The sequence below is a fragment of the Ahaetulla prasina genome, chromosome 7 (genome assembly GCF_028640845.1).
Source record: "Ahaetulla prasina isolate Xishuangbanna chromosome 7, ASM2864084v1, whole genome shotgun sequence".
In the NCBI taxonomy this organism is placed as follows: Eukaryota; Metazoa; Chordata; class Lepidosauria; order Squamata; family Colubridae; genus Ahaetulla; species Ahaetulla prasina.
The window spans coordinates 16,874,322-16,898,149 of NC_080545.1; the positions used below are offsets into that span (position 1 = coordinate 16,874,322).

A 23,828-nucleotide genomic window follows, 5' to 3' on the forward strand; every position below is an offset into this window, starting at 1 on the left:
CTAGTGGCTGGTATTAATGGTAATGACCCAAAGCAAGTGGAAAAGGCAGCAGCTCCAGCTTAGATGAGCCTGAAGGCAAAGCAAAAAAAAAAGAATAGAAAAAGTTTTCTTTCAGTCTGGGCCATGAGGGGGGAAGGGGGAATCCCTCTTACTGTTGTCAAGGAGATTTGCTGTTGAGTTTCTGGACTGTGCGGCTTCAAAGCCCCTCTGCCTTTAGCCTGTAAGCAGCATTTTTTTTTTTTGTACAAATCAGGCTGTCACTGAAACCTACGGGAAAGAAGTTGGGGGGGGGGGTCGGCAGAAGTTGAAGAGCCCTGAACACAGGAGTGGTCCCACTCTAAATCCTGTAGAAAGAGACCAACTGGATCTGAAAAGGAGTCCTCGAGGTGACATTTAGCCTACGAAACCAAGGGAAATGAAACATGGTCTGATTGTGGGAATCCGCTTCAAAAGAACAAGGCAGGCAGGCATGTATGGAGTCAGGAGAGGATGGGAGCTCGGCGTGTTTGATTAGGAAAAATGCTCTTGTCCTTTATGGAAGACTTTCTACAACCCCCCCCCCCCAAAGCCTTTCCCAAACAAGGGTGCCCATTTTTGGTCCTTCAGCCGCACTTGGGCAAGGTCCCTTTCATCCTGTTATTCTGGTTGCAAGGGATGGGTGGTGGGGTGAGTGGGAGGTATTTTCTGTGCCAGGAAAAGCATCTTTTCTTGATGTCAAAAATCACACACATAAAAAGGGCTACTGAACAAGCCTTGGGCAAACCTCAGTTGGCAGGAATGGGTTGCTCTCCCAACCCAGGAACTGGGTTACTCCTTACTATGCTCCCATATAGTGAATATGGTGAATATTCATATGCTGAATGAACAATGGCGCTGGAGTCCCTTGGACTGCAAGGCGATCGAACGGTTCAGTCCTAGAGGAGATCAACCCTGACTGCTCTTTAGAAGGACTAGATCCTGAAGAGGAAACTCATATACTTTGGCCACCTAATGAGAAGGAAGGACTCACTGGAGAAGAGCCTAATGCTGGGAAAGATGGAGGGTAAAAGAAGGGGATAACAGAGAACGAGGTGGCTGGATGGAGTCACTGAATAGAATAGAATAGAATAGAATAGAATAGAATAGAATAGAATAGAATAGAATAGAATTTTATTGGCCAAGTGTGATTGGACACACAAGGAATTTATCTTGGTGCATTTGCTCTCAGTGTACATAAAAGAAAAGATACCTTCATCAAGGTACAACATTTACAACACAAATGATGGTCCGTGTGAATGAAGCAGTCCGTGTGAGCTTAAATGGATTCCAGAAGATGGTAGAGGACAGGAAGGCCTGGAGGAATGTTGTCCATGGGGTCGGGATGGGTCGGAGACGACTTCGCAACTAACAACAACAATGTTCCCATTTGTATTGTCCAGGGAGGAGAGACAAACGCCCCACCGTCTCCTAAAAGCCTGGGTATGGGGTGGGTGCAGCTCCAACTGCATGGTCACAGCCGCCATGCTGACTTTTATGACCTCTTCCCCCCCCTCCCCAAATCCTCCCCCTCCCCCACATCCCTTGCCACCAGACTAACAGGACGAAAGGGACCTTGCCTGAGGCTAGTCCTCCCTGAGCCATGGCCGGCAGGGGAAGTTTCATGCTGCCTTCAGAACTTATATTATTGACTATTGTTTAGGACAGGGGTCTTCAACCTTGGAAACTTTAAGACTTGTGAACTTCAACTCCCAGAATCCCTCAGCCAGCAAAGCTAGGAGTTGAAATCCACAAGTCCACAAGTCTTAAAGTTACTAAGGTTGGAGACCCCCGGTTTAGGATGTATTGATTTGCCAAACAGATACAAGTATAAACATGATTATGAATAGAGGATACGAATAAATGAGGACGGTAGGACTTCTCCTCCTCCCCACTTTCTTGAAGGTGGGGGGACTGGCATTATTTCTCTTAAACCTGAAGTGGGAGGGTGGGGACACACCTTCCTCCTGACCTAACGGTGAAGTCCAGCTTGTCTTAAACTGAAAGAGTTAATTGTTTGACCCTCTCTCAGTTTGTGGCATGCAAAGGATTTTCATCTACCTCCCCCCCCCCAACCCTCACCTCACCCCCCCCCCACACACACACCCGCCACTCCAACCAGCGGGATGCATCTCTCTTGCGACTAAAGCCCTCAAGGCTGCAGGTCTCCCTTCTTCTCCACCCACCACCCGGGTCGCGCGAAGCGTCCCGTCCCGTCCCGTCGCAATTCCTCGGCCCTCCGCACCGAGGGAGAGGAGAGGAGAGACCCAGACAGCGGCCGTCCGCCCCTCCCCTCGCCCCCTCTTACTCCCCTCCCCTCCCCTCCCCTCCTCCGTGCGAGGAGCGATTGGCATTCCGCCCCTCCGGTCCCGCCCACCGGGCTGTCCCATCTGCGAATCAGCGGGATGCTGTCAGCGCGTCAGTTGTCTGTGGCGGCGGCTGCTGCTGCCCTCTGCCAGCCCGGAGCGCGTCTTCTTTTAAGCGGAGGGGGAAAAGAAGGGGAGGGGGGGGAGGAAAAAAAAAAAAGCCCGCAGGTTGCTTGCGCGGAATCCTGATCCGGAGCTATGGGGGCTGGCGGTGACTTTGCGCGGCGCTTGTGTCTGACTCTGGCGATCCTCCACCTTGACAGGTTTGCCGGCGGCAACGGGGTGCCAGGTAAGAGCAAGCAAGCTGGTCCGGAGCTCGCTTTCCTGCTCGCCCTCTCTCCCCTTCTTCCCTTCCCGAGCGCCAGAGCCTTTCTGATCCCGGCTCTCTCTCTCTCTCTCTCTGGATGCCACCAAAGGGAGATCGGGGTTGAGTTTTCCGGGGAGGGGAAGGAAAGGGCTGCAAAAGTTACATCCAGCCTTCCTTGGGTTGGTTTTCTCGGGATTTGTGGTCGCTTGTCCCCGAAAAGCCTGGGGAAAAAAGTTCATTTTCAGACGTCTTCTGCAAGACGAGAGAGAAAGAGGGGGGGGGGCGACCCTTAGGATGAAATGGTGTTTAGGGCGACCTGTCTAGACAGAAAAGTACAGGAGTTACCCCGCATCAATACAAACCATTAATTACAGAGTGTATTCACTTCGGTGTGCGTTCTGGTTCCCCAGCCAGCTTCCCTTTTTAATCCAACTTTCCCGGGATTTCCTTCTTACTTTTTAAAGATATTGTAGGCTTTAAAGATATAAAGTTACCTCTTTGATTTGGAGTCTGGCAGTTAACGGTGAAACGGGATGTGCGACGCCGCCGATGACGATGAGAGATTTGATTCTCTTGCCTCCTCATTTCAGAGGATGCTGATCGTTGGTTCAGCCTGCATATCTGGGTTTGGGCTGGGGAGGCAACGCCCTTCCTTTCCCAGCCAAAATATTGTGCACCTTGAGAGATCTGTCCACCCGTGTGAGGTTTTTAATCCGTTTATTTTGATGTAGAAATATGTGCAAAGTGATTGGAAAAGACAAGCCAGCCTTTCTAGTGAATTATATCCCTGGATGGTGACTTTGAAACTCTTAATGAAAGCAATAACATTATTGAAAGCTGCTTCTCTACCACGAAAGAGGCTTGGCTTCTGCTTGCTCCATTGGGTTGGACTTGACTTTTGTTCAATGAGTCCCTGCTGAAGAGAGAAAATTTCCCACCCTCTTCTGCACCAAAGTGAGAAAACCTCGATTTTCTGACTTCCAAGATAGCTTAACCGAGATGGGTCTACTCCATCTTTTAGTAATACTTATACTTCCATGTTCTGAGTAGTAAACTTTTTCCAGATATGGTACTGAAAAGTGCTTTTGAATTTACTTTGGGGAGATTCATCAAGTATTTCGGCTATCAGAAGGTTGGCAAAAACCAACACAATTGTATTTGTCTCTTAGCCTTAAGAAAAGTAGGTAATTTCCCTAGAAATGAGTAGAGTGGGTTGGCATGTCACTGGGCAATTCCACATGTGACATGCAGATGTCCTTTGGTTGTTGTGAAATGGTCCGTTAAGGAAGGCTTCAGCAAAGGTGTGCAGAAAGTGATCCAAAAGTCAAGATGGCAGTGACAACGGTATGATAAAATCTCCACATGCCACAAAATGGGCAAAGCTTCAATTGGCAGTGTTGCAAGCTACCATCTTGGGTATTTTCACCCTAACCTTGGGTCCAGCTGTCACTTCTGCTATTCGTGATGGGAACAGAGGCCTTTCTGAGTCAAAAGTATGAAATTTAAGCAGTTGAGACTTATTGTGGATCTCCTACCTGAGGATGGACTAGAGTGACCCCTCCCTCCCTCTCCCTCCCTCTCTCTCCTTCAAATCCCCAAGCAAATTTACTCCTCTTTGTGGAAGCAAGTAAAATAAATTTAAAAAAGGAAAGAACTGGTGCTATTTCACATCCCACCCCCTCCACACACATAAACGTTTTGATAGAGGAGGACAAACTATTCTCCCAACCGATTTGGGCAAAGCAAAATATTGTCTGTCTCTTTATATGTCTGTGCTAATAATCTAAGGTTCTCAAGATAGTTTACTGAAATAACTGTTCCCCCTCCTCCCCATACCTCATATCTTTCCCTTTGCAAAATTCTCTGAGGTGCAGCAACAATATCTGGTTATTATTGCTGCCTCTTCACAGCTGCTCACCCTCTCTTCCTTAATGCTTGATGGAGCCTTTTTTCCCCCACATTGGAACATTTCTGAAACATTGAGCGTGAGGCTTTCAAGCTAACAATCAAAGTGGTTTTCATTCTGGGACATATTTTCCTGAGGTCTTTACATTTAAGTGGCATGAAATAAATCTACCCAAGGATGGTGCAGGTGTGTTGCATTTCCCCCCCCCTACTTTCTCTCCCTTGCCGAGTCCATAAATAGCATTAATCAAACTCCTACTTTTTGTTAGCCAGTTGCTAGACGTATTATTATTCATGGTTTCTATGAGTCCCAGATGGGCTGCTGGTATTAAGTTTTAAAACAAAATGGCTTAAGGCTCTTCTGGCTGGGAGGCAAAATTAGCCAATTGACATTTTGGACACGATCAATAGGTATTTGCCACTTTCTTCCCTAAACCCCAAACTGATTCCCCTGGAAAATGCCCTTCCAGAAGACCAGATGCTTCTAGCAGTGATTGGCTTTTTCTGAACAAGGGTTGCTTTTTTTTCCTTTTCAAAAATCAATGTTACAAACCTAAAAAGAAAATTGATGAATTTTCTTTTAGTTCTTTATTGGATATTGAATATGTTGGCCTTACTTCATTATTTTTTCTACACAATGTGGGCTTTTTAAAATAAAGTGTTTTTGTTTTCAACATGAGCAATTATTTTTCCTGTTGAAAGTAAGCGCTAATGTAAGGTTAATGTAAAATTATCCATCTGTTTTTAACACCTAATGGTGAAAAATATTCAGAAGGGGTTATTAGTTAAAAAGCAATTGTGCTTTTTAGTGTTGAAATGTTTTGTTAATAAACTACACAGATATGCCCATGAAATTACTAAAAGGTTAATTTGACTCAAGGGACTCTTCCTTGATTTTTAAAACATTTTCTAGTCCCCAAACAAGGCATAATATACTATAGAGAAATACAGTCCTTTGAATTATATTAAAAAGACACACTTTGCAGTATGTAGACATGCAGATGCAGCCTTGTCTGCAGTTCTTTAAAATTGCTGTGTTTTTCCTGAAAGCTGTCTTATGGGCTTGGGAAACTCATATCCCTGCTCACTCTGAAGTATGGTTTTGGAATAAAATCCAAAGTCTTACATAACACTGCTCCATTATGTTGCACGGTGTAAACAAGGCTTGACATTTGTCATTTTGAATAGTTGTACCAGGGCTAACATTATTTAAATAAATTATTTATTATTAATTTACTAATTAATAAATTTATTTATTTATTTACTAATTAATAAATAGTATTAATCTACTAATAGTAAATTAGTAAATTAGTATTTACTAATTTACTAATTAGTATTTACTAATTTACTAATTAATATTTACTAATTTACTAATAATAAATTAATATTATTAATACCCAATATTAGTAACTCAGGTTGGTAGTTATGTTGTTGGTTTGAGCTCTGAGCTTATTGATTTGGTTGCCAATGTTTCATCCCCATTCAAGGAGACATCTTCAGTGCGCTTTGGATTGCGCTCATCTGTCAGAACACTGGCCTTTAAATAACTTTCTGAGTCCCTGGTCTGATTTCGGGTTGTGTGGTGGGCTGGCTATAGTTGCTGAGTCATAGTCCTTGGTTTTAAGTACCGTCTGTGTGATGTAAATTAGTGCTGGTGTTGTTGTTCAGATGTCTTCTGATGATGAAACCAGACCATGACATCATCGGAAGATATCCAAACAACTAAGGCTAAAACAGGGGTCTGCAGACTTGGCTCTTTTAAGACTTGTGGACTTCAACTCCCAGAGGTCCTCAGCAAAGCTGGCTGAGGAACTCTGGGAGTTGAAGTCCACAAGTCTTAAAAGAGCCAAGTTTGCAGACCCCTGGGCTAAAACATAGGAAGAATGGTTGCAGTAACTGGGTATGTCTAGTGTAATGAAAAGGACTAGGGGAGACATGATAGCAGTGTTCCAACATCTCAGGGGCTGCCCCAAAGAAGAGGGAGTCAAGCAATTCTCCAAAGCACCTGAGGGTAGGACAAGAAGCAATGGGTGAAACTAATCCAAGGAAAGAAGCAATTTAGAATTAAGGAGAAATTTTCTGACAGTTAGAACAATTAGTAAGTGGGACAACTTGCCTCCAGAAGTTGTGAATGCTCCAACACTAGTTTTTAAGAAGATGTTGGATAACCATTTATCTTGTATTGTGTTGGGTTTTCTTCCTGAGCAGGGGGTTCGACTAGAAGACCACCAAGGTCCCTTCCAACTCTTATTCTATTCTATTTTAACAACAACAGCAGCACTAATTTACATCATACAGGCGGTACTTAAAACCAAGGATTATGACTCAGCAATTATAGCCAGCCAATCATACAACCCAAAATCAGACCGAGACCAGAAGGTATTTAAAGGCCAGTCTTCTCCCAGACAAGCACAATTCAAAGTGCACTGAAGTTGTCTCTTCAAAAAGGGATAAAATGTTTGCAACCAAATCGTCAAGCTTGGAGCTTAAACTAACAACATTAAACAAACTAACAAACTAACTAAATAAACAACATTAGTTAGTTGGTTATTCATTCCTTTTAATCTGGCAGATGGATCTTAATGCAAAGCAAAATGATTTTAGTAGCCTAATGGTTAAAAACTGACATCTTGAAAGACTTGGTGGGGAAACGAAAGACAAACATTTGAAGGATGAAGCAATGAAGAGATTCTTGCTGTGTGAATGAGATGGTAATCACTAAATTCAATATAAACAAACAAATAACTTCTCTAGTATAGCTTCGGAAAATAAGCCTGACCTAATACACTATTAAACCACCTGAGAATTAAAAAAAAAAATTGTATGGAAGCCACAAATCAAACATTTCTCATTATCCATAGAAACAAAGGGAAAAGTGAGTTTCTTTGATTAAAGATAGAAGATTCAAGGATCACCCCCACACTCACATTTAACCTTAAACAACCTCAAATAGAAGGGCTGCAAAAGCCCATCAGCAATTCCAGTGCCAGTAAGATAACATTGTAGTTATTTTCCTTACACCAGAGGGCAGGACAAGAAACAATGGGGGGGAAACTAATCAAGGAATAAGCAACTTGGAATTAATGAGAAACTTCCAAACAGTGAGGACAATTAACCAGTGGAACAGCTTGCCTACAGAAGTTGTAGGGTGCTTCATCACTGGAGGGTTTTAAGAAGAGACTGGGTAGCTACTTGTCTGAAATGGTACTGGGCAGGGGTGTCAAACTCAATTTCATTGAGGGTCGCATCAGTGCTGTGGTTGACCTCTGGAAGACAGGCGGGGGTGGCCGACTCGGTATGACCAACTGGGTGGGCGCAAGGGTGAAATCCAGAAGGTTCTGGAGAACAGGTAGCGAAAACTTTGAGTAGTTTGGAGAACTGGCAAATACCACCTTTGGCTGGCCCCAGAATGGGGTGGGAATGAAGATTTTGCAGTATCCTTCCCCCAGGGGCAGGGTGGGAATGGGGATTTTGTAGTATCCTTCCCTTGGAGTGGGGTGGGAATGGGGATTTTGCAGTATCCTTTCCCTGCCATGCCCAAGCCATGCCCTCCAAGCCACGCCCTCCAAGCCACACCATGCCACTAAGCCACGCCCACAGAACCGGTAGTAAAAAAAATTAGATTTCACCACTTGATGGGCGTGGCCAGCTTACGCTACTCCCCAAACTGGTGGCATGTTTCCTCTTTGCACTTCAGTAGATTGGGCCAAAGTCACGCTATCCCGATGTTTCTTCTTTGCATTGGGTAGATGGGGGGGCTGGCCCCTTTCATTTTCCAGGCCGACCCCACGGGCCAGATCCCACCACATCGCGGGTCACATCTGGCCTGCGGGCCTTGCATTTGACACCCGTAGTATAGGGTCCCCTGCTTGATCAAGGGGTTAGACTAGATGAGTTCCAAGGTTCCTTCCAGTTCTATTCTGATTGATTGATAATTGTTTAGAGAAAGAACTGATTTCAGTGACTGAGCTCACAAATCGGACTTAAACATGATTTGTTTAGTACCTTTTTCATGAACACTGGGTGGGGTTGCACAAGCCAAGTTATTACATTTATAGCTGAGTCCTGAGTTTGCAGAACATGATAAGCTGAAATGGCATTATTATGGTTTACCGTGATTTTTTTCCAGCAGGGAGGAAAAATGTTAGTTTATTCTGGGCATCACTTCTGTATTTTTCATTCTGGTCTTTATTATAACAATACCAGCATTCCCATTGTTCTTTTAAAGTTATCAGATTTATCAGCATAGAGTTTCATTGTGAATGATACCACAATTCTTTGGAAAAGACTTGTAGTTCTTTTGGAAATGATACTGTCTAGAGACAAAAGAGATATGGCAGAAATATCATGTATGACAACAGCCCCATATTTCTCTCAAATGATTTTTTTTTTTTGCTATATAATATAAGTTTATATTTGCTAAGAATAAGGTAACCAACTTTTTTACAATAAAACAGAGGACACAAATAAATTGAAGAAAAAAATATCGTAAATAAAAGAAACATTTTATTCATTGCAACAATAATACAGACTACACTATAATATGATAAATGCATAATAAAAAACATTTATAACAATAGCATTTTATATTTATATTGTAATTATGCCATCAATTGATTATTAAAACTGAAACAATAACATAAGCGAATAAACTTGTAAATAAAATTATACGTATTTGGAAATTATTAAATAGATAATGAATTAATAAAATGTGAATTATTGTGCTCACCTGTATATGATTGAATATTCACTGAAAAAGAAGTGAGTCTAATGCGTGCGTGTGTGCCATGTTGTGTTTCGGTAAGAAGTAAGCAAAGCCACTTGCGTACGGCGCACTCTCTCAAAACAATTCTCCTGTGCGGACCACATGCGTCTCATAATCGCGTCTCGCCGCACTATACCGAGCCTTGACGAATTGTCATGTCAAATGCAAATATGTCACATCACACACAACGGGTCGGATCGGCATTGATCGAATACAGAGATTTACAGATTAGTGTTCAAATATCGAAAAGGAGGACATGTAGAAAGACACTTTTTGAGAGAGGACAGAACTTACAAATGAAGGACTGTCCTCCCTAAAGGAGGATGATTGGTCACCTTACTAAGAACATGGAAGGAGAGGAAGTGGAGATTTTTTTCTGCTATATCTTTCTTTGGTGGGGGGGGGGGTAGTTTGCCTTAAAGTCCCCCCCTCGCCCGCCCCCCCGCCCCCGGTCAGTGTTGCCTGCAAAACAGGAGCAGAGTTTCAGGGTCACTACTTCCCTCTTGACTTTCTGCATGTCCATGAAACATCTCCCTTTCATGAAATTCGATGGCTTTGGGATTTTGAGTGCATCATTTGAAGTCTTGTCCTTAAAATGTGAATCTGGAATGGGTGAAGGCAAAATCCATCAGGGTCTGTCTTGAGCCTAACAGTGATTTCAAAAGTATAAGCTCCACTGACAGCTAAGTTCGGGTTTTGTTTTGTTTTTGTAATTAAAAGGAACTTTACATGTTAGGAAGGGCAAGGAATGTAGGAGAATCACATTAGCATGCTATCCGCTTTGGGATTGAATAATAAAAGAGCAAGAAGCTCAAACAGCCCTCTTAGAAAAGTAGATCTTATTGGGGAAATACCTTCCAACAACAACAACAACAGAAAGGAATAAAGTGTATAAAACTGCCTAAAATGTGACAAGTAGCCGAAAAGCAGCATTGTTCTTTAACTGCAATCCCTGTAGTGAAAGAACCAGGTTAATTTATTTATTTATGCTCTGGTTATTTCTTGCAGAGCATAAAGTTTCTGTGATTGTCGCTCTGCAGAAATCTGGTCTTATGTAACCCCTGGCAATACAGCTGAATGATCTCCGCTCCTTAAATCTGCATCCATTTAGAAACCCAGGGAAGACGGGGACACCGCAGGTTCTTTTTCACAGGCTCTTTTGACCATCTGGCTAGAAAATAGGATTTTCACGCGGTCACAAATATGTCTGCTGTGAGTTGCCACCTAGGTTAAGAACCGTGGCTCTTTTGGAGGGCACTAATGCACACAGCTTGAAGCTATTAAAAGTGTCTTTCATACAGCGCTATCAAGATATCTCTGTGTATATTGCTGCCACCTGCTATGAGTAAATGTAAAGTCATTATACTGTAGACTTCCAGGATTCATCTCATATATTTTCCTGGGAGGAATGTGACAGTGATTGGCATCTTTTCCGGAAGATTTTTTAAAACTTCCTGGTCTATCCCACCACCCAGGGGTGGGATTCAGCCAGTTTGTACCGGTTCGCACCAGTTCGGGCCTACCAGTTGTTCCGACGATCAGCTGGAAGAAAACTGGTTCGCTCCGACGATCAGATGGGCCTGCCCGCCCCTGCGCGTTTTACTTACCTATATACTCTCAGCTGATTCGCGCGGCAGAGTGGATTGCCAGGCCTCACCTGTGTTACTCCCCCAGAAGAAAAGCAGAAGTTTTGTTTTGTTTAAACACGAAACATGCGCTGAGCAGGTTGTTAAACCAGCAGGATCCCTCCACTGCCACCACCCAGGATTTCCAGATGGCACTCCATCCAAGTACTATCTAGATGCAATCCTCTTGAAGTGATATATTTCAGTGACACATCTGAGCCTGATGAAGAAATTTCACCCCAGCTATTTTCCTTTCTTTCCTTTCTTGTCTTTTTTTTTTGGGGTGTGTGTGTGTGGATTGTCCAATGTCTCTCCACATACTACAGTCAGGAAAATAATGTTTTCCCTGTAGTGATGAAAGGGGAGGGTCTCATTTTTATGCTGTCCACACTTTACGCTCCCCATTGTGGAAATGCAGCATAAATGCTCACTGCTGTCATCATTCCAAAACAAGAATAGGAAAACAAATTATGAGTATTTCAAACAATTTTTCTTCTTCCCCACAGGAAAAGAAAAAGCGGAGACCTGGGGGAAAGGCGAATATCATCAAACCTTTTCATGCTTTCATGTCATAAACGTTTTGAAATCAGAAAAAAAAAAATTAGCTAGGTGCTAAGAGTCAAAGCCTTCCCTTATAGTTGTATTTATTTCCAGCTCAGGAAACTGCAATTTTCTTGGTGGGTCAGCTGTTATCAGAGAGAGTGACTGGCCCAAAGTCCCCCATGAGTTTCTGTGTCAAAGGGAGGATTTTAACCTGGGTTTCCCTAATCATTATCCAGCATTTGAACCACTACACCACATTGACCCTTTTGTGGTTGGGATGCTTACCTTCAAATATAAACTTTGCTGAAAGAGGATGACATTAGATGCCGCTTACTGCATTGGCGTCTCTCAAAATATCCTGTTTGAGAAATAGCAATAGCGCTTAAACTTATATACCGCTTTACAGTGCTTTACAGCCCTCTCTAAGCAGTTTACAATATTTCCCCCAACATTTTGGGTCCTCATTTTACCCATCTCGGAAGGATGGAAGGATGAGTCAACCTTGAGTCTGGTCAGATTCAATCTGCCAAATTGCAGGCAGCCGGCAGGCAGCAGAAGCAGCCTGCAGTACTCCACTCTAACCACTGCGCCACCGTGGCTCATAATTATCTCACACTTGGCATCATTTCTAAAGGCCAAAACTATGAAAAAGGCAGAAGATGTCCGTGTCTCTTGATTGGGAACAAAGGGCAAAGTTTATGTGATGAAGCTTGGCTGACATTGAACAAACTAAGGTAGAGTTGGGCACAATTGAACATGGGAGACCTCTTAAGATAGCAAACCCCAGCCTTTTGGGCACCAGGGCAGGGACTGGTTCTGTGGAGAGAGATTTTTCCTCGGACCTGAGGGGGTGTGGTTTCACATGCTGCCTGCATTCCATGAATGGGGCTTCGCTTGTTTGCGCAGCCTGATTTCTGGGTTGCCGCAGACAAATGCCGGTCCATAGGCCAAGCAGTTGGGGACCCCTGCTCTAAGAAATCCAAAGGCTGTAAGTTAGGCCGATGATGAAGTAACATCTGGGAGGAAGTTAAATAATGGCTGCCAGAAAACTATCTTCTCTTTGGGGTATCTAGAAGTGGCAAAGAGAAGGAAGGACTCACTGGAGAAGATCCTAATGTTGGGAAAGATTGAGGGCAAAAGAAGAAGGGGACGACAGAGAACGAGGTGGCTGGATGGAGTCACTGAAGCAGTCCACGTGAGCTTAAATGGACTCCAGAGGATGGTAGAGGACAGGAAGGCCTGGAGGAATGTTGTCCATGGGGTCGCAATGGGTCAGACACAACTTCGCAACTAACAACAAAGAAGTGGCGATGACAGTGTGATTAAAGCTCTGTCTTGTGTTGGGTTGCATTGTGCCATCATATGGACTTTTTTTTTTAATCACACCTTTGTTTCTGTCTGTCTGTATCACTCTGGGAGATGGATTGAGATATCTAGTTGAGGAACATATTTGGGATGTCTTTCCTAAATCAAGGAGTTTTGTGTCGTAGCTATGGAAGATAGCAATAGGACTTAGACTTGTATACTGCTTCACAGTGCTTTACAGCCCTCTCTAAGCAGTTAACAGAGCCCATTGTCCCCAACAATTTGGGTCCTCATTTTACCCACCTTGGAAAGATGGAAGGCTGAGTCAATCTTAAACCTGGTGAGATTTGAACTGTCAAATTTCAGGCAGCAGGCAGGAAGCAGAAGTAGCCTGCAGTACCACACTCTAACCACTGCCCCACGGTGGCTCAAGATCTACGGCAATGATTAGGTTAGATTTGATTTTGCCTGAGATGATCCTTGCTCGGTTGAGTGGTTTCACTAGTTCTGCTCCAGGTTGTCATGAAATCACTTGCTATGTTTTCCTTTCTTTAAAAAAAAAATGTTTTGTTGCACAGATGCTGATGAATGTACAGAAGGGACAGATGACTGCCACATTGATGCAATTTGTCAGAACACACCTAAATCATTCAAATGCATTTGCAAGCCAGGTTATAAGGGAGAAGGAAAACAGTGTGAAGGTAAGATTAGCGGCTCTTCTACTTTGGCCTATATATCTCCTCTGAAATAAATGATGCTGGCTGAAGCTAGCTAACCTCTGGTTAATCTCAGTTTGTGGCAGTTTATTAGGAAGAATGCCCTACTGCTCCTGATCATTGTTGAACGCTCAAACTGTACTGCCCACTTTCTTTGAGCTACTTCTGGAAAACAGCGCTTGCTTTAATGCAGGAAGCTAAATTTAGAGATTTTTTTTTTATTTGAATTATATCCCGCCCTTCTCCAAAGACTCAGGGCGGCTTACATTGTGTAAGGCAATAGTCTCATCCATTTGTATATTATATACAAAGTCAACTTGTATTGCCCCCCCAACAATCTGGGTCGTCATTTTACCTACCTTATAAAGGATGGAAGGCTGAGTCAACCTTGGGCCTGGTGGGACTCGAACCTGCAGTAATTGCAGGCAGCTGCTGTTAATAACAGACTGCATTAGCCTGTTGAGCCACAAGCGGATTCTCTTTTATTTAAGCGTGACTTCCTGGGGACCTGCTGTAGTCTCTCTCTCTCTCTCTCTCTCTCTCTCTCTCTCTCTCTCTCTCTCTCTCTCTCTCTCTCTCTCTGTTGTATTTTGGGCTGTGTTTGGGGGCATTTGAACCTCAAAATAGTGAAAGGGAAAGAAGTCTGTGGATTAGGTGCCTTTTCTATACATGTCTTGCCCTGTTTTGAAACTGAATTTGAAATGGGCTGCAAATGGAAGTATATCTGTTTTTCCTGGTGCCCTCTCGGTCTGCCAGTGATAGCAAAGGTTCTGCAGACATTGTAGAAGAGCCACGGTATCCAAGAGTCAGAAGGGGAAACTCACGAAAACCTATGCTTTTTAAAACAATTACAAATGTTCCTTGGGTTGCAATGGAATTTCCATTGCTAACTGATGCGGTCATAAAGCACAACATTGCATGCCTGCATCAGTTAGCAGCAACAATCCGAGCAGTCCCAGCTATTGTTATAACCCCAAGACCATGCATGTTGCTAAGTGGGAAGAGTCCCAGCCAAGCAGACCGGAGGGTTGAGAGTTGTGAGCAGGAGGCGCTATGGAGCACAGGCTATGAGTAGATGCAGTGGGGCAGGTAGGCAAAAAAGGCAGCGGGAGTGACTCCTGCTGGTTTTCCCGTTGATTGCTTGGGGGAAACTGGGGGATCATGTAACTATGGGATACTACAACCCAGTAGTGTGTTTCAAATTCAGCCGCTATCGGTTCGCTTGTGGGCATGCACGCGCTCATGTGTGCACGCAACACTTCTGCGCATGCACAGAGACGTCCGGGTGGGTGGGCGGAGCCTCCCACTGCCGCCACTACCAATTCGCCCGATTCGGGGCGAACCGGTAGCAACCCACCACTGCTACAACCATTGTAATTGCAAGCCAGGTGCCAGGTGCCTGAATTGCGATTATGTGATGGCAGGGATGCTTCACTCGATGGCCACCACTTTGTGAACTAGACTTATGTCTCCTCTGTCCAATGTTGTCATAACTCTTCAATCAGAATAGAGCTGGAAGGGACCTCGGTGGTCTTCTAATCTAACCCCTATATCATTTCAGACAGGTAGCTGTCCAGACTTTTTAAAAACCTATAGTGATGAAGCACCCATAACTTTTGAAGGCAAGCTGTTCCACTGGTTAATTGTCCTCACTGTTAGGAAGTCTCTCCTTAATTCCAGGTTGCTTCTGTGCCTGAGTAATTTCCATCCATTGTTCCTTGTCTTGCCTTCTGGTGCTTTGGAAAATAAGTTGACCCCCTTTTCTTTGTGGTAGCCCCTCAAATACTGGAATACTACTATTATGTCACCCCTAATCTTTCTTTTCTCTAGACTGGGCATAGCTAATTCTTGCAACCACTCTTCATATGTTTTTGTCTCCAGGCCCTTAATCATTTTAGTTACTCTGAACTCTGAACCACTTGATTGTACTACAAGGACCCCTTGTAAATAAGGAAATGATTAATTGCATTAAAATGTAATAAAGTGGATTAGAAAAGATGCTACCAAACTTTGTGAACTCTTTTTAAATAACTTCATTTACTTTATGTTTTATTTGCTTATTCACATTTTTGAACTGACCATTTCTCTCAATTTGGGGCAAAGTGGAGTATATATATTGTGTAAGAATAAAATAATAAATTGATTTCTCTAGCAAATTTGCATACTGTACACTGGGTTTTTATAAGCTCTGAGCACATATGAACAAGTTAAAAGCCCTGGTCCCTAAACATATCCCACTAACAGTGGTAGGATTAAAAAAATTTTTTACTACTGGTTCTGTGGGCGTGGCTTGGTGGGCGTGGCATGGCATGGCATGGCTTGGTGGGCGTGGCAGGGGAAGGATACTATAAAATCTTCATTCCCTCCCCACTCCAGGGGAAGGATACTGCAAAATCCACATTTCCTCCCGATCAGTTGGGACTCGGGAGGCAGAGAATAGATGGGGGCGGGACCAGTCAGAGGTGGTATTTACTGGTTCTCCGAACTACTCAAATTTTCTGCTACCGGTTCTCCAGAACTGGTCAGAACCTGCTGAAACCCACCTCTGATCTTCAGAGAACTAGGTTTCTTACATTCCTTCAGTGTTGGTTTGTATTTTACTCTTACTCTTGCTTCCTATTCTTAAACTAACCATGTGAGGTGATTTTAAAAAATCTTTTCATTTAGAGCTCAAAAATATTTATAAGAAAGAATTTATATTTCTATAGAAGACATGTATATTTTGTTTAGCAAAATCTGCCATTTTTTTTTGTCCCTGATCACTGTATCTTACTTGACCATAAACATAAGTTTAACTTGGAAACAAAATGGCCAGAACACATGCTCTTCAGTAACAACACCCGGATAAGTAGGGATCAACACCAGACAAACGATCAAGCTGACTAATTAAGGAGCTACTAAGGAGAAAATCATATCCCCACCAGCACTAGGAGGCAGGCTATTGCATATAAACAGGAACAAACCCCACACTCAGCACTGATGATGTTACCTAGTTGGGTAAAGAAACATCAGCAAGCAAACGATCAAACTCAAAGAGCACTAAGGAATTTGCAGTATGACGCAACGACAAATAAGGCAAATTCTTTATCGCTGCAAATTGGCCGTGGTGAATTGTCCTGCGGCGAGTTGGTTCGTGCAAAATGGCTGCGGCTCCATCTCCAGAGAGGTGGGAGCAAGGAGCTCAGGGCAATGTGGTACCAGGGCGATAGATGAAGTAATGTCTGGATGTATGATGGGAGGCGCACTCTAGCCAGTTCAATGTTTAGAAGAGTCCAGCATGCAGAAGTAGCAGTTGCTTGAATAGTCAGTTGGTTCCCACCAAATTCTTAGGATAGCAAACTTCGTGACTCTTTTCTTCCTTGCACCAACCTATAAACATAGCAGAATTATACAAATTTTGAAAATGATATTTCATACATTATCTAATATTGTGCAAGATATTACTATGGGGCATACCATACAATATATATTGTGATCTGTATTTTCCTAGAACACTGAAAAGAGTGAAAATTTCCTTAATTGCAATTCTTTTAAACTGTGATAAATCACTGAAATTTCATCTAGCAAGTAGCAATTGTTCACCTTACCTTCAAGAGTGTTGTTGCAGTGTTCACATGTGAAATGAGTGTCCAGGGCTTGTCTTAATCCCAGGCAGGCATGCTGAAGTATGCTTTGCAGGCCTTGCACATCTTAATAGACAGATGTCTGTCAGAGTACTTTTTCACTCTTGTCTTGATAAATTGTCCACACACATAGCAAAATGCATCTGCTGGATGCCATCTAAATCAAATATTGCTATTCACTATTCTCTTACTCAGCAATTAGACCACAAAATGTTGGTTTAAGGCACCTATACTTTTATACTTATATGGATATTACTGAATAGTCCTAGAACATACTAGAAAGCTCTAAAAGATTTCAGAAAGTTCTAGAAAATTCTGGCCCATTCTAGAAACTTCTGGTAAGTTCCCATGGTTCCAGAATATTCTGGAATTCTACTCAGCATTGCATATGAATTGAGAATGTTCTTGAAAAGAGCTCAATTTCAAAATACCATTGTCCTGACCACAGAAGTAAAGGTTTTGTGAAACAATAGCTAGTTTCTATTTTTTTTAGGCTTAAAGGATTAGGGTAACATACTTTGTACCAAAGAACAAAAACTAAATTGAAATTTGTTGTATGGTGTTATTTTTTTTCTCTCTCTGCTTTCCTGTAGTCAACTTTCAAAGCCCTCTGTTATCATCTGTTTATTATCCAATACAGAAAACCTTCTCACAGGAGGATTTAGACATAGATTCATAGAGACCTTGGGGGATCTTAAATTTTTGGAATTATAACTTTAATTTCTTTGCACATATCTTTTTGCTATCCTTTGGAGAGCTAAGCTCTTTCAGAGAGTCATTTTATCCAATGGTTTAGTAGGTGATGGTCAATTTCATTCACTTTGTGTATTGTTTTAAAATGTATACAAAAAAAAAATACAAAATGTAAGCAATGTGTAGACAGGACTATAGATCAAACAGATTTGCTCAGATATTTCACATGGCCTAAAATTTCAGGCTGAGAAGATACTTAACGAATGTTATGTGTATTCACGCATGTAAAAAGATAGATAAGCCTTCAATTGTGTGAGCATAGCTTTTTGACACCCTCTTGTGAAACTCCTACTTGATAGAACAGGAATAAATTTACATAATGCCCTTTCAAAAGATTACACCCATTTCTGACACCAACCTATTTAATTAGACATAGATATATTAATATATTAATGTCTAATTAAATAGGCTGGTGTCAGAAATGGGTGTAATCTTTTGAAAGGGCATTATGTAAATTTATTTTCACACATTTCTTTAAATTTATTTACACAACAGTTTCTAAACTAACATAGCCCACTGCAGTCATTATATCTGATCCATCTAGGATCAAATATCCTCAGCTGATTCTTAATAATGAAAATATTCCTTAGAATTATAAGTAGGATATTTCCATAAAATTGCATTTCATCCCCCAAATCATAGACCTCAGTTGTAAATATCTCCACAGACTTTTTTCATTCAAAGAATCTTCCTACAAGTTGAAACACAGCATCACTTGGCAGTTGTCTTCTGGTTGAATATAGTAAGTCTATTCCATAGTTCCATCAGTTTTCTTAAGAAAGTCCAGTTCACCACTGATCCATTCTATCATTTCTAAGCCTTTTAAATTCGCGCCCCTTTCTGTTTTCTCCAATGAGCCTGCAATTCTCAAACAAAGCTCCTTCTCCTTCAATTCTGTCAGCAACAAATTGAACAATCCATCCAATTGCAAGTCTGATTTAGATGCTGTTACCTGTATCTGAGCATTGTCCTTAGGTTGATTTATAACTGTTGTCAGTTCATTAAACCTTTTATCTAAATTTTCATTTAGAGCTTTTAAACTGAAAAGGCTTCCAAGAAGGTTTTGAGATTTATGTTAATTTAGCTCTGTCTTTCTTTTGTATCTCTTTTTGTGTGCGTTATAAAACAGATATGATATATAATGTTCAAAATCCTTAATTTATTGTTGTTTTCTTCTTCAGTAGAGTCTAAATCTCTTTTATGGCTGGACTTTCATAATGAAAACATGTAGGTAATTCCTCTTAGGGACAAAAAAAAGTAGATATTCTATAATAAAATGACTACAGGAAAAAATAGGTTAATATTTTCAACAATAGAAATTGAGGAGAGAAAAAAAAAAGATTAGCTCCTCTTTCTTTAAGAAGAAAGAAAAATACCAGGAATATACTCAAAAGCAATGCAGCTCCCTTAAAAAATAAAATACAAAATCCTTACAGTAGAAATCTGATCTGACTGTAAATGAATTAAAGTGATCTGATTTACAATCACTTTCATTGGCAAGGGGAAACTTTTTACACCATCGACTGCTGTGTGGCAAAAGAGGTAAAAATTCAGATTTATAATCTAGCAAGGGTATAACATAAGCCAGAATTCAACCAGATGATTGACAGTTAAAGATGTAAACAAAAAACAAAAGGAAAATTCAAAACGTGATGTTAAAATCAAGGTGTGCCTAAAAACAAAACGTTGACAGGAAAAGGTAGAGACCTAAAGCTCCCATTGCTCTTACCAAAAATGACAATTGTCAAGATTTTTATTCCCAGGCTCGTGCACAGTCATCCAAAGGTCATCTTATGTCATTCCTAGTTGCTGCCATTCAAATCCAGAGAGCAAACTGCCAAAGAACTGGCCTTGGTGACAAAATCAGCTGTTTGTTGGAAGGAGAAAAAAAAAAATCACCTCACGCACCATTTTCAGGAGGACTCCTGGGGTTGATTTTCTGAAACCTCCAAGTGGAGGTTTCCTTTCTAGTTGTTAAGGTGGACAAGAATGTCCTTCTTGACCCCTTTGTTGTGGGCATGTGCAGGGGTGGGCTGCTGGGGGTTCTCAGGGGTTCAGAAGAACCTCTAGCTAAGATTCTGTGCAGTTTGGAGAACCCCCAAATCCCACTCCTGGCTGGCCCCGCCCACCCCTCCCCTCCCAGAAATCCCCACACGGCCTGTTTTGGATGCAGGTAAGTGCAGGGCGTGCCTGGAGACTCGGGGAAGGCGAAAAACGGGCCTAACATAAGTTCTGGAAGTTCTGGAGGGCTGTTTCCAGCATCCAGAGGGCCTCCAGAGCCTGGGGAGGTTGTTTTTGCCTTCCCGGAGGCTCGAGGAAAGCCTCTGGAGCCTGGGGAGGGCAAAAATGCCCCCCCCCCACTGTGGTACAGGAGGCCGACTAGGCCATCCCCATCATGGGCACGCCCACTCAGCAACCGGGCAAAGAACCCCTTGCTAAAAATTTTGAAGCCCATCCCTGGGCATGTGTGTTACAAAATAGGAAGAGGCATCAAACATGTCAGGTTTGCAACCAATTGTTTTCTAATTAATTACTACTATTTGATTACTTTATTAGCTGATATTCTAAAAGTACACAGGCACACACATCTACTCATGTGCACACAATATGCCTGTCAAAAAGGAAGAAAATTAGAAAGAAAAAGTCCTCTTCCATTGGCCACATACATAAAACGAGGTTGGGAAATTCCAAAGAATCTGATCTTTGCCAGGGCAAAAATTCTTTTTATACTTTTTATTTATTTTTATAATTTATTTTTATTATCTATATTTTTTAAAAATGCTTTTATAAAGGGCATCCTTCTTTGATACTCTGCTGGTGTCGATGATTCTCACAACAGGTTTTCAAAAGTTTCTCTGGCCTTCTACCTTTCCTGCCTTTTCCTTTTCAAGGAAACGCCACACAATCGTCATCATATTTCATTTAGTATTGACTACTTATTTTTTATGTTTGCTTCTTGTTTGATATTATTAACTTGTTATATTCTGCTTCTGTTTTGTTCTGTTTTGCTTTCTTAAGTGTTGCTAAACAAACGTTGAGTACTTTCCTGAACAAACAGATGAAATGTAATTCTGGTAGGTAGGGAGAGAGAGTCAGTCAGACAGACAGACAGACAATGTTCACAAATATATTTAGTGTTGTGGTCCATCAGCAGCCTGCGGAGCTGGCAACGGAGTCAGATAGCAATGAGGTTGAGGAAGAGGATGGGCCACTCCTGGAGGCTGGGAAAGACTTGGATGAGGGCTTGATATCGGAGGCAGAGGTGTGGTCAGGGCCATCAGGGAGTGATGTGTGGACTTCAGAGCCTCCAGAAGCTGACAATAGTAAGGCAGAGGAACAAGAGGAGCCTGTTCCTAATGCACGTGTGAGAAGAGCTGTCAGAAGGCAAAAGCAGCTCAAGCAAAGAGGATGACTCGGGAGTAGGACCAAGAGATGATTGGCCCCTCCCATAAGGCTTAAAAGAGCAGCAACGGCTCTTGGGTTCTTTGTAGGAAAGCAACGTTGCTACAATTGTTTCTTGTCTCCTGTTTCTGAACTTTGCTGGAAAACAACATTGATAGCCTTGTCTTGCTACATTTATTTCTTGTTGGCGTCTTCTGCTTTTGAACTTTTATCAAGAAAAGCCTTTGGCAGTTTGCCTAATTAGATCAAGGTTGGTGATAAGACTGAAGAATTTGCTTTTATTTAGTTTGGACTACGCTGAGAATGAGTTAATTCTCAGCTGTTCTAATAAAGTTTGTTTGTTTTTAAACTGACTGAGTTTATTACTACCTACTTGGGCCTGGATCACAACAAGCACAGTGTTTCTCAACCTTGGCAGCTTCAGATGTGTGGACTTCACTCTCAGTTTGACACCCCTGGTATAGATGCTTTGATTCATTTGTTTTTAAAGTTCTTACTTAACTTGCATTTTGTATCACAACCTCCTGTGATTTTGTTTTTATACTTTATAAAGGAACTTGCCTGAATACCAGGCTAACGAAAAATACAGATTATTCTTCATAATAGTACTGTATTGCTAATAGTTATATATCACTGCTATGAGTTGTTGTTGTTAGTTGCGAAGTCATGTCCCACCCATTGCGACCCCATGGACAACTTTCCTCCAGGCCTACCTGTCCTCTACCATCCCTCGGAGACTATTTAAGCTCACGCTGAACATACCCTTATTCATAGAAATAACAATGATAAGAAAAACTTGATAATCATAATTGGCAAGAGCCGTGTCCATCTTGTCCTTCACTTCAGGAAACAGCTGCCCCAGTGGTTTCCAGATTTGAGAGCTATCCTGTTCCCTTTTTTTTTCAGCCTACCCCACTGTCAGGGGTGGGCTGCTTGGGGTTCACAGGGGTTCGGGAGAACCTCTAGCTAAGATTCTGTGCAGTTTGGAGAACCCCCAAATCCCACTCCTGGCTAGCCCCGCCCACCCTGCCATTCCCCTCCCAGGAGTCCCCACACGGCCTGTGGGTAAGTGTAGGGTGCGTCCGGAGGCTCGGGGAGGGTGAAAAACGGGCCTACCAGAAGTTCAGGAAGCCAGAAACGGGCCCATTTCCAGCTTCCAAAGGGCCTCTGGAGCCTGGGGAGGCTGTTTTCGCCCTCCCGGAGGCTCAAAGAAAGCCTCCGGAGTCCAGGGAGGGCAAAAACACCCCCCTCCCCCCATGGTGCAGGAGGCCAATTAGGCCATGTCCACCATGGCCACGCCCACCCAGCAACCAGGCAGAGAACCCTTTGCTAAAATTTTTGAAGTCCACCCCTGCAGCATAGATTTAGCTGCAATTGAAGCCAGCCTGAGACAGTTGCCGAATCTGGAAGATGGGAAGCCCTACAATCCACAGGGGGAAAACAGGAGTGTATGCAAGACTTTCTTATCCAAGAAAGTCAAGTGATGGCAACCACAACAATGCACTTGAGGCTCTGCTACTTTTGAAATGTACGACGCATATTCAAAAGACAGGAGGTGCCTCAACAATGCCATTGTGGCTGCCATCTTGACTTTTTTTTTAATCACCACACTCAACAAACAGTGGAGGAGATATTCCAGTTGTTCCTCCAGTGTTTCCCAATATCCACTCCCATCTTCCTGGAGAATTCAGTACACATTTCCACTCGACGGAAAGTGCTCGGAAATGGTTACACAGTTAGAAACTCAGTTTCTGTCACACGGATACTCTTCCAACATGGAAGACTCTCAGTGCTATAGAATGCTTTGGAAAGGCTGACTTGGGGTGATGCCCCAAATGCTAAGCAGAATCAGGCATGGTTAGCAGCTATATGAATTCCTCCAGTAACTCCCCAAATGGCTGACTCTGTTGGGAAGTCAACAGGAGTTCAGCTTGATTGAACTTTTATCTTTTTGTGTGTGTGCCTGTATACTTCTCCCTTCTATAATTTGAGTCTTCTTCCATTTAAGCAAAGGTATAAATCTGGCTAATCAGAATTCCTTTTAATGAGGCCTTGAAAATAGTGTTAAGAATGCCTGTTGCTACACTGGGAAGATCCAGGATAAAATGTTATTCGAAAGACTTTTGGATTGTTTGTTTTGGGTTGTTGTTATGAAGATGTCAGGTGAAAGTAACCAAATCCACTCAGAAATAACTAAAGTAAGAACTTTACTGACTTCTACCTATAGTACAAGAAACTGCCTGTCTCCTGGAAAAAACTAGATAAGGTTTCATGAATCTTGACTCCTCTTGCAGCTACACAACAACTTGAGGCTAATACCCCACTTGACCCCTCTTTCCAGCCTGGGTAGTAATTTCCCAAAAGAGGATAATATTAAGACCCACTAATATGCGTTGTCTTTACAGGAAATGTAACAATTAATTAATGAATTATGATTGTCACAAAGGAAGGCAAATATATGTTTCCCAGGATAATGATGTGCGATTGAATTTGGGTTGGCCAC

The 23,828-nt window shown here is 42.4% G+C and overlaps 1 protein-coding gene across 1 annotated transcript in view; it reads left to right on the forward strand.

Moving 5' to 3' along the window:
- Positions 1 to 2,544: 2,544 nt before the first annotated feature.
- The window catches only part of SCUBE1 (signal peptide, CUB domain and EGF like domain containing 1), a 235,134-nt gene continuing 213,850 nt past the window's right edge, over positions 2,545 to 23,828 (forward strand). Inside the window, exons 1-2 of the mRNA XM_058191895.1 lie at positions 2,545 to 2,670; positions 13,410 to 13,532. Coding sequence (XP_058047878.1) covers positions 2,580 to 2,670; positions 13,410 to 13,532 — 214 coding nt within the window. The 5' untranslated portion in view covers positions 2,545 to 2,579. The remainder of the gene's footprint in view (positions 2,671 to 13,409; positions 13,533 to 23,828) is intronic.